The sequence below is a fragment of the Lissotriton vulgaris genome, chromosome 10 (assembly GCF_964263255.1).
Source record: "Lissotriton vulgaris chromosome 10, aLisVul1.2, whole genome shotgun sequence".
Taxonomy (NCBI): domain Eukaryota; kingdom Metazoa; phylum Chordata; class Amphibia; order Caudata; family Salamandridae; genus Lissotriton; species Lissotriton vulgaris.
In genome coordinates, this window is record NC_141698.1 from 1,020,302,459 (window position 1) to 1,020,313,793 (window position 11,335).

General features: G+C 49.5%; 1 protein-coding gene across 1 annotated transcript; it reads right to left on the reverse strand.

Annotated features, from left to right (window-relative positions):
• Nucleotides 1–1,460: 1,460 nt before the first annotated feature.
• Nucleotides 1,461–10,458, reverse strand: LOC147689238 (phytanoyl-CoA dioxygenase domain-containing protein 1-like). Its single transcript, XM_086940048.1, has 6 exons — nucleotides 10,329–10,458; nucleotides 8,900–9,116; nucleotides 7,661–7,752; nucleotides 4,901–5,040; nucleotides 3,109–3,213; nucleotides 1,461–1,568 (listed from the first exon to the last, which is right to left on the reverse strand). Exons 1-6 carry the CDS (start codon nucleotides 10,456–10,458, stop codon nucleotides 1,461–1,463), a joined length of 792 nt encoding a protein of 263 aa, XP_086796174.1.
• Between the last annotated feature and the right edge of the window lie 877 nt (nucleotides 10,459–11,335).

Sequence of the window (11,335 nt, forward strand, 5' to 3'; positions counted from 1 at the left end):
TGTCGGAATGTCCAGCTGCGAGATAGCGATCATCTGTTACATCTAAGTGGGGGGACATTTGTTGCTGGATTTGTGTGGGAACTAGCTTGAGGCGGGGACTCCAAGGATGTTTGACCATGCAATAAACTGACAAAAGAAATGTCCTAGGAGGTCAGGGTATCCCTACCCAGCCCCCTTTTCTTTTTCTTTTTTTTACTTTTTTGGGGGGACACTCGGCAGAAGCAGAGTCCCAAGATGGCTGTTAACACTTCCTGGTTGAAGTGTTGGCAGCCCCAATCAGTTATGCCGTTCTCTGCACAAGCTCGGTATTATTCGTGACTTAGCCAGCAATCAGAGATAACTAAATTTGGTTTCCTTAAATTTCTCAACAACAACTGAATGGATTTACAACAAATAATAGCAGTTCGGGCTGCAGCCCTGTCTAAAGGGTTCAGGGGAATTAGCATGGAAAAGGCACCTTTGTTGACCCCCTTATTTCTCAGCCCCTACTTGACCGATCTCCCTGAAACTTTCCATGCACAACAAGACTCACCGTGACCCTTCGTTGGAAAGTCTTGTGACGAGTCGTCAAACAGCGCCAAAGATACAGGCAACTTTAGTGAATCACATGTACCCAGTAGTCCAGTGCAGACGCGTTTCGGGCCTCGAGCTCTTTGTCAGAGGCATCCTGCATGAAAACTACAACATTACCACAGGATATATCCCCTCTGTTATGTCAATCATATCATATGTATATATATAGTGACTCAATGATCGATATGTAAAAATGCGGGCTTGTTAGTGAGGCCAGTGGTGATGAGGAAGGGTGAAGATAGTCCTAGGTGGACGTCCCCTAGACTTCTAGATCAAAGAAAATTGATCTAGAGTTCCTCATGTACCGGCATGTATCCAAATTCATGCTTAAAATGAGACCAGCCTCCTCGTTACATATTTCTCAAGCTGGAATCATCAAGATGTGTTGAAAATCAAAAGTGGTACTCTTATCCAAAATGTATTTATACATTTTTATTTTACTTTTGTAGAAAAAGAATACAAAAAGACATTCGCACTTTTGACTGTAAATCTGCCTTCCAGCTGTATGTTTAGCTCAATAAATAAACATTAATAAAATAAAATTTACATATAGTCAGGCAGCTGAGATTTCAAAACAGGATGCAGGCGTGTGTTTTCTAATGAAAGTGCATTGCAGTGCAAAAAGGAATTCACATTATAAATTTCTGAAACCGCAATTGTTTGTTTTACGGTAACAGTTGCAGCACCTTTTGGCCTACCATCCGAACATTATTGTAGACAATATTGAGGCTCACTGCAAGATGTTAAAAAAGAGGAAATACATATTTGAACCTATAGGGCTCCATCTGAGATCAGGAATGAACCTGCACCATGCAGCAGCATGTTACTGGCAGTTATGAACTACATGAAGAGAGGAAGGTGTCTCCTGATGAAGCGCTGCAGGGGTGTCAGAAGGTCTTGGAGAAAAAGTTGGGTGCATGATCTGTAAAGTGCTGGAATTCATCTGTTCCTGCAACAAGCACGGTGGCGGGGAAGGATCGGGGGCGCTCGGGGTCCTGGAATCAGAGAGGAGAGAAGTGCATTAGAATGAGGGCATTCAGACGTGGGAGAATACAAGACCTTATCATAGAGGACCTACACTGGTGTCATGTAGAGAGGGAGAAAAGGGCATGATCAACCGAATCTCTAAAACGTGTACTCTGCAACAATAACTAACCATAAACCTTCCCTCTCTTTCAAAACTGTCTAAGAACCAACGCTAGCTAAATTCCCAAACTATCTAGCATTCAAACCTGCCTCTCTTATAGAACAACCTAACTACCCAAACTGTCTAAATCCCCAAACTATTGAACCTTCAAACCTGCCTCTCTTATAGAACAACCTAACTACCCAAACTAACTAAATCCCCAAACTATTGAACCTTCAAACCTGCCTCTCTTATATACCTAACAACCATAACTATCTAAATCCCCAAACTATTGAACCTTCAAACCTGCCTCTCTTATATAACTAACGACCATAACTATCTAAATCCCCAAACTATTGAACCTTCAAACCTGCCTCTCTTATGTAACTAACGACCAAAACTATCTAAATCCCCAAACTATTGAACCTTCAAACCTGCCTCTCTTATGTAACTAACGACCAAAACTATCTAAATCCCCAAACTATTGAACCTTCAAACCTGCTTCTCTTATGTAACTAACGACCAAAACTATCTAAATCCCCAAACTATTAAACCTTCAAACCTGCCTCTCTTATAGAACAACCTAACTACCCAAACTATCTAAATCCCCAAACTATTGAACCTTCAAACCTGCCTCTCTTATAGAACAACCTAACTACCCAAACTAACTAATTCCCCAAAATATTGAACCTTCAAACCTGCCTCTCTTGTATAACTAACGACCATAACTATCTAAATCCCCAAACTATTAAACCTTCAAACCTGCCTCTCTTATATAACTAACAACCATAACTATCTAAATCCCCAAACTATTGAACCTTCAAACCTGCCTCTCTTATATAACTAACAACCAAAGCGATCTAAATCCCCAAACTATTGAACCTTCAAACCTGCCTGTCTTATATAACTAACAGCCAAAATTATCTAACTCCCCAAACTATTGAATCTTCAAACCTACCTCTCTTATATAACCAATAACCAAAACTATCTAAATCCCCAAACTATTGAACCTTCAAACCTACCTCTCTTATATAACTAATAACCAAAACTATATAACATCCCAAACTATTGAACCTTCAAACCTGCCTCTCTTATAGAACTAACTACCAAAACTATTTAAATCCCACAACTGACCTTCAAACCTGCCTCTCTTATATAACTAACAACCAAAACTATCTAAATCCCCAAACTATTGAACCTTCAAACCTGCCTCTCTTACGTAACTAACAACCAAAACTATCTAAATCCCCAAACACACACAGTTACGAGTAGAAATGCACGCACACAAACACACGTGCATGGATTCAAACACACAAACACATACAGTCCACACTGTCAATCTTGTCGTCTAATCATCCCACTGACACACATTCATACTCAGACAGTATGAAGGAGAGGATTGTACTCACCTCCACGGGGTAGGCTGTGGTGGGGACGTAGCGAATAACGAAGCCACATCTGCGTCTGTGGGACGTGTTGGGTTCACTGGCGTGGACTGTCAACCCGTCGTGGATCTGACGAGAGAAATGTAGGATATGAGCCGTGCTTATCTGCCAAAAATGTAAGTGCCAGGGCCCAATGTGTTACTCACTGGTCCACTGCAGCTGGCACTACCCGAGTCACTTTTTTACCTTTAAGTTTTGTCATTTTTTTAAAGCTATATTAAATCATTTAGTTCTCTACTAATGAAAGTTAGTTAAAAATACACACACACTGCCACCATATGGTGGTTTCTCAGACATATGTGCCTTTGTTTAAAGAAAAGCACCGGAAAACACAGGCACAAATTAAGCACTGGATACGGGACAGAGAAAAGACAGGCAGCGCCTTGAGGTGCACCTCCAGGGGAAACTGAGTACATAGTCCTGAGGCACCCCAAGGAAAGCTGTGAGTGCACAGCGCTGGTGCACCCCAGGGGGAGCTGTGAGTACACAGTGCTGGTGCACCTCCGGGGGTACTGTGAGTACACAGTGCTGGTGCACCTCGGGGGAGCTGTGAGTACACAGTGCGGGTGCACCCCGGGGAGCTGTGAGTACACAGTGCTGGTGCACCCCAGGGGGAGCTGTGAGTACACAGTGCTGGTGCACCTCGGGGGAGCTGTGAGTACACAGTGCGGGTGCACCCCAGGGGGAGCTGTGAGTACACAGTGCTGGTGCACCCCGGGAAGCTGTGAGTACACAGTGCTGGTGCACCTCGGGGGAGCTGTGAGTACACAGTGCGGGTGCACCCCAGGGGGAGCTGTGAGTACACAGTGCGGGTGCATGCCCAGGGGGAGCTGTGAGTACACAGTGTGGGCGCTTCTCTATGGTAAGCTGTGAGTACAGAGTACACAGAGTTGACGCACCCTCATAGAAAGCTGTGAGTACACAGTGCTGGTGCACCCCAGGGGGAGCTGTGAGTACACAGTGCGGGTGCATGCCCAGGGGGAGCTGTGAGTACAGAGTGTGGGCGCTTCTCTATGGTAAGCTGTGAGTACACAGTGTGAGTGCACCCGGGGGAGCTGTGAGTACAGAGTGCACAGAGTTGACGCACCCTCATAGAAAGCTGTGAGTACACAGGTTGGTGCACCGTCATGGGGAGCTGTGAGTCCACAGTGCTGGCGCACCCTGAAAGAAATCTGTAAGTACAGGGAGGTACAGTACATGGGCACCCTTAAGGTGGGGTAGTGAGTACACAGTACATGGGCACCCTTATGGTGGGGTAGTGAGTACACAGTACATGGGCACCCTTAAGGGGGGGTAGTGAGTACACAGTACATGGGCACCCTTAAGGGAGGGGGGTAGTGAGTACACAGTTCTGGGGACCTTTAAGGGGGGGTAGTGAGTACACAGTTCTGGGGACCTTTAAGGGGGCGTAGTGAGTACACAGTTCTGGGGCACCTTTAAGGGGGGCTGTGAGTACACAGTTCTGGGGCACCTTTAAGGGGGTTTGTGAGTACACAGTAATGGAGACAAAAGGCTCATTATGGGAAGGGCGGTGCCATAAATTGATGGATGTCTTGGCCCTGGCCACTTCCCGACTGCCTCATTTATAAGTGGGGGAATCACTGGTCTGCCTGACACCCACAATGCACCGGGCTCCAGTATCATGGCTTTTCATGTTACTTCGTAACGTTGCAGTAACCCCTTGCTTGTTTGCCTGTGGGAATAACCACAACTGTGAGACATGAGTCCAGGAAAAGACAGAGCTCTGTGAACTCACCGACATCTGCCCAGCCTGAAGAGGACACTCCACCGCCTTCTCTGCATCCACCAGGTGCCGCGGAATCTCCTGATTGGTGGACAGCATGTGTCCAGGGGTCATTGCTGTGCGGTGCTCCAGGACACCTTGTTTGTGACTTCCTGCAGAAGAAAAGAGGGTTGGAGTAAGGGGGGCACTGATTCCTGGCCTGGGTACTCATGCAGTCCCCGCCTCTGTCTAAAATGAGGTGTCAGCACGGGCCACACCCACAATAATTATACATACATTTACCTTTAATTATCATGCGTGGTAAAGACATCTGCGTGGTAAAAGAAGCGTGGTAAAGGCATGCGCGGAAAAGACTGTGTGGTAAAGGCATCTGGGTTGTAAAGGAAGCGTGGTAAAGGATGCGTGGAAAAGACTGCATGGTAAAGGCATCTGCATGGTAAAGGCATGCATGGAAAAGACTGCGTGGTAAAGGCATTTGCGTGGTAAAGGAAGCGTGGCAAACGCATGCAGGAAAAGACTGCGTGGTAAAGGCATTTGCGTGGTAAAGGAAGCGTGGCAAACGCATGCATGGAAAAGACTGCGTGGTAAAGGCATTTGCGTGGTAAAGGAAGCGTGGTAAACGCATGCAGAAAAAGACTGCGTGGTAAAGGCATTTGCGTGGTAAAGGAAGCGTGGCAAACGCATGCATGGAAAAGACTGCGTGGTAAAGGCATTTGCGTGGTAAAGGAAGCATGGTAAAGGCATGCATGGAAAAGATGCGTGGTAAAGGATGTTTTTCATCTAACAGAGGACTGCAGCTTCTAAATAAAGAGAGAGCCATCTCTGAACACTAGAACCCCCGCGAGGACCCTGGGGATCTTTCATCGAGGCCTCCCCAGCCCCCAGGAGTCTAGCCTCTGACACTAATCTGGGTGAAGATTGTAGGCTCCTACTAGAGCCCTGTCTGGCCAACCCTGTCCAATATCACTCTTTCAAGGCAGTGGTGCCCGTGTTTACAGGCAAAGACATTTTTGCCTGTAGAACCATAAGCAGCGTCCCTCTGTTAGGACCTCGTGTCCCCCCGCTCCAGCAGTACAGTAAAGCACGAGTCAGGGTTTGATTGGCTTTGAAAAAAGTTGGCCCGGGCACCCTGAAAAAAAAAGCCCCACATTTGCGGATTGCGGGGAAGATTTACAAGGACTGGCGCATCCCTGCAGATTAGCAGTGATGCGCCAGTAACAATGCGATTCGCAATTCTCCTTGCGCCACCACGGATGCGTCACATTTACAATGCAGCACACCGTGGCGCAGGGATAGACAGATGCGTGTCGCATCTGATGGTGTAAGGTCGGTGCATGGCTGGAGTCATGTCGCAGGCGCAACGCTACTCCAGCAATGTTCAGGGACCGCCCATACCTAACGTGCTGCCCCACTCCTTACGCCTGCTTCAAGCAGTCGTAAGGTTTCGTCGCAGCAGCCTCTGAAAAATGACTCCGTGAAATCTTGTAGATTTCACACCGTCACTTTTACGAGGTTTTTTCTGACGGAACGCCCACCCTGCATACCTTAAACCTGACGCAGGTTTGATGTGGTGCAGGGCTTCACAACATGACGCATCTCCCTAGATGCGTCAGGTTGTAAATAAGTCACAACGTGGTGCATGGTTTACGCCGCCGCTGAGTCACAGAAGTGAAGCAACAACGGCATAAATGTGACGCAATTGACTTGTAACTCCGCACCCGTCTTTTTTTAAACATTGCTTCAGTGTTTTAAGTGTTATAAATAGAAGTTGGGGGATTTCTATAAGAGAGGTGTGTTTTATCTTAACTTTACTAAGATTTAAAAAATGCGATGATTGTTGCAAGGACTCTGTGTTGTTGCAATAGTCTACACTGGTGAACCACACCTGAATATTAGAGAGGCCACTTAAGCTCAGCCCCCCTGCCCCAGCTCAATCTGCATACATTAATGGGCGGGGCCAGCCGGAGACTGGGAATGATACCTCCGCCCCCTTGGTAAAAGGGGGGTAATGGAGGTCTATCTGCCTCCGCAAAGGCTGCTCAGGCCCCCACTGGGTGGAGCAGCATAGTCATCCCATATCGGCCACCACGCTGCCCAAAAAAGCGGCCCACAGCTGCAACTCAGATACCAGCCCATCGCCCATGGCCCGAGAGCCCCCTTACCAATCCGACCCTGGCACGGATCCCTCTGATCACACTGGGGCGCTCGTACATAGCAGCATGGACTTGCTCCATCCTGAGATATAGTTGTGACCCACATGGTGCTGAGGGCGTCAGAACCTGTGTGGAGCCCGCGTTCTATCTCCAGACTTTCTGTACAAAGACAACATCCCTGTGTCAGGACAGCAGTGGACTCCGATAGAGAAGTAGACAATTTGTCAACACCACTGAGTCAAGGCCCAAGGGCTTCAACAATATTAGCCTGCTGCACCCCTGCTTGTCTGGACTCTGACTCATTGTGAATGAATGCACCGTCTTCCATTCTGTATAACTCTTTCCCACATCCCTATGTCGCGACATTGAGGCTCCTTGGTTAACTGATGGCCTCCAATGCTGCATAGTCCTGTCCCAGATCCCCATGTCACGACACTGGGGCTCAAGGTAAAGAGATGGCCTGTCTATCTCCCATGCTGTGGAGCCCTGTCCTAGATTCTTATGTGATTACATTGGGGCTCACCAGTAGAGTATTAGCCCATCCCCCATTCTCAGCCAATCAGTGTTACAGCTCCAGGCTGTTGTGATGCATGCATTGACTATGGGAGTTTATCCATACCTGGAATAACCTGCAGGACACCATTCTCTGCGTCTACGTCATCCAGGGCAAGCCACACTGAGGCCACCGGGCCCCCCTCGAAGCCCCAATACCTGGAAGTAAAAGGAGGAGGACACTGTCAGCCAAACATCGGCAGACCCCGGGGCAGGAGGATGGCACATGAGGGCACAGGATGGCAAATGACAGGATGGCACATGAGGGCATAGAATGGCACATGAGGGCACAGGATGGCACATGAGGGCACAGGATGGCACATGAGGTCACATCATAGCACATGAGGGCTCAGGATGACACATGAGGGGATGGAATGGCACATGAGGGCACAGGATGGCACATGAGGGCACAGGATGGCACATGAGGGCATAGAATGGCACATGAGGGCACAGAATGGCACATGAGGGCACAGGATGGCACATGAGGTCACATCATAGCACATGAGGGCTCAGGATGACACATGAGGGCACAGGATGGCACATAAATGTATAGGATGGCACAGGATGGCACATGATGATACAGAATAACCCATGAGAGCACAGTATGGCACATGAGGGCAGAGGATAGCACATGAAGGTAAGGGATGGTACATGAGGGCACAGGATGGAACATGATGGTACAGGATAATACATGAGAGCACAGTATGGCCCATGAGGGCACAGGATGGCACACGAGGGCACAGGATGGCTATTGATGACACAGGATGGCACATCAAGGCATGGATGGCACATTTTGACACATGAGGGCACAGGATGGCATAAGATGGCACAGAATGGCACAAGAGGACACACAATAGCACATGAGGGCAGAGGGTGACACATGAGGGCACAGGATAGCACATGATGACACAGGATGGCATACAACGGGCATAGGATAACACGTGGAGGGACAGGATGGCATATGATGGCACAGGATGGTGCATGAGGGCATAATAAGCCACATGATGGCACATGAGGGCACAGGATGACACAGGGTGATGTGTGTCTGGTAGTGCAGCCAGCCTTATGCCATCATGTACTGCCTAGATGAAAGATGCTGTAATCTATGCTGTGTGTGCACCCCGCACCGCCCTGTGTATTTAACACCACATGGTGCCCACCAGGTAGCCTGACAATCAGACATCACCAGGCTGAGGGGACAGGAATGCCATCCTTTGGCCTTACCCTTGAAGTACAAACAGACACATCACCCCTGCTGAGCCCTCCCCTCCCCACCCTGGAGCAAGCACCCGGCAGTCTGACTTACTTGATGTCCTGGTGCCAGGCCACGTAGGGGGCGCTGTTCCCTCGGTGGGGCACGTCGGAGGCCGGGTATTTACAGATGAACCTGGAGTCCAGCAGGACCACGTGGGGCCCCAGCACAGCGGTGATGGCCTGGAGGGTGTGCGGGTGGGTGGCGAGGCCCAGCACCCACGGCAGGCGCAGGTGGGCGTTGTGTAGGCTGTACTGGGCTTGCTCCTTCCCTGCAGGGTGAGAAAGCAAAAGACACACAGATGATGGACGGAATGCAAAGCAAATCAAACATTCACTCCCAGTCAAGAGGTCCGGGTTCAATCCATCGTTCTTTTGCTCACCTTGCCACCCCATTTTAGTCCCAGCCTGCAGGGGACACAAGGAGGGGGGTTAGTCTCTACACCGAGAGGCCTCTAAACGGAGGGGCTTATATATGGGAATGGTGGCACCGAGCTGCGCAGCTAAAAACATTCCTGCGCCGTCCTGCGCCACTGGAAAAGGGCAGGAACGCGCCGCATTTATCCAATACGGTGCATTGTTTTCCTTTCTCCCTGCGCTGGCGCCGTTTCTGCAGCCTAGTGTCAACGCTGGCACCCTTGCACCATGGTGCAGCCACCAGACACAAGATACAAACAACATAAAGGAGATACAGCCACCAGACACAAGATACAAGCAACACAAAGCAGATACAGCCACCAGACACAAGATACAAGCAACATAAAGGAGATACAGCCACCAGACACAAGATACAAGCAACATAAAGCAGATACAGTAATCATACTCTTGACACAGCCACCAGACACAACAAGCAACATAAAGCAGATACAGCCACCAGACACAAGATACAAGCAACATAAAGCAGATACAGCCACCAGACACAAGATACAAACAACATAAAGCAGATACAGCCACCAGACACAAGATACAAACAACATAAAGCAGATACAGCCACCATACACAAGATACAAGCAACATAAAGCAGATACAGCCACCAGACACAAGATACAAGCAACACAAAGCAGATGCAGCCACCAGACACAAGACACAAGCAACATAAAGCAGATACAGTCACCAGACACAAGATATAACCAAATAAAGATATTTCTCCTCGTTAGGCCTCACCTTGGGAGCCATAATATTTTAACACATTCCTAGATTTACAAGACCTTGTAAATCTGCGTCAAAAACGATGAGTTGCGACACCCTTTGCAACGCCCATGAAACGCCTTCCGGGCACAGTGTAACGCAACGCAGTGATTTGCGCTGCGTTGCCTTTCTCCATATTTGTGAAGCCACGCAGGGCCACACAGATTGGCTTTGCGGGGCTTCATGAATTTGGCTTGGGTCTTTGCCTCGTGCATGTACCACTTAGCATGATGCAAGCATGACGCAAGGCCCGCATAAATAAGCTCTAGAGATAAGGCTGCCCTCCCTGCACCTACCAAACTCCTGCTCCAGCTCCTCGAAGGCCCTCCTGGCGCCCTCCAGCTCCTCCAGGTCCAGCACTGGCACTGACGTCAGGAAGCCCCGGGCGTCATAAAGGGTCTTCATGTGCGGAGGGTCCGCCTCCATGATGAGGGCGAGGACTCGGGCCCCGCTACTTGTGCAAGGGATGGGGTCTGCCGCCGGGCTCCTGAGAGCTGAGCCCCAGATGTGGATATGTTCCTCTGGCACCGGACTCCAGGTGTTGCCCTTCACCTCCAGAGGTGCTGATGCTGCAGGCGTTTTCTTCTGGCTCCCAAGATGCAGGTGCTCCAGATGTGGCCCTGTGGCTCCCCAGGTGCTGGAGATTCTGTACCCTGGTATTCAAGAGCTCCAGATGTGAGTGTTTCCTCCTGCCCCTTGCAGTGCTGGAGCTCCAGGTGTTGCTGGGGGTCACTGCCGCTGCTGTCCACCCTCCTCTGCCTCGGCATCTTATGTAGGGCCGCTCAGACCCGCCCCCGCCCCGGGACTGCACTCCCATGACGTCACCACAGCCGGGGGCTGCTTTCGGTTTTTCCCATTAATCCCAGCTCATGACCCCAGGCTGCCTGGCATTGTGTAATCCTGGGCATGTCCGCAGCGGAGGAGGGAGGCACTGCAGACGCCAGCTCGGCCGTTTCCTGGTGGTCCAAGGGGCTGCCACAATGGGGTTCACGAGGGAGTCGTACAGTGATACCCCCAAATTATGGGACTTTGAAGTATGTATGAATAAATAAACATTCCTTATTTACACTGAAGCCAGTATCGGGGTGTTACCGGTCCGAGGGGCTCCCGAGAGCTAAAGACGGGTCTAGGCCAGACCTGAAAAGAACAGGTCAGTAAAAGCAGCAGTGAAAGGCAACAACGACGTCACAAGAGGTGAAGCCATGACGTTAAAGGGGTATGCTGACCCCAGCATAAGTGCAGCGCCCACACCTCAAACACAGACACCAGACACAGACACCACGGCTGACAGGCCAGATACAGA

Bases quoted from the DNA above. Each gene is read 5' to 3' on its own strand.
- LOC147689238 (XM_086940048.1), bottom strand. From the start codon at position 10,458: ATGGAGGCGGACCCTCCGCACATGAAGACCCTTTATGACGCCCGGGGC. The intron at 7,753-8,899 runs GTAAGTCAGACT...TTTTACTTCCAG, and splicing joins GCCTGGCACCAGGACATCAA to GTATTGGGGCTTCGAGGGGG. The intron at 3,214-4,900 runs GTGAGTTCACAG...TTCTCTCGTCAG, and splicing joins TTCAGGCTGGGCAGATGTCG to ATCCACGACGGGTTGACAGT.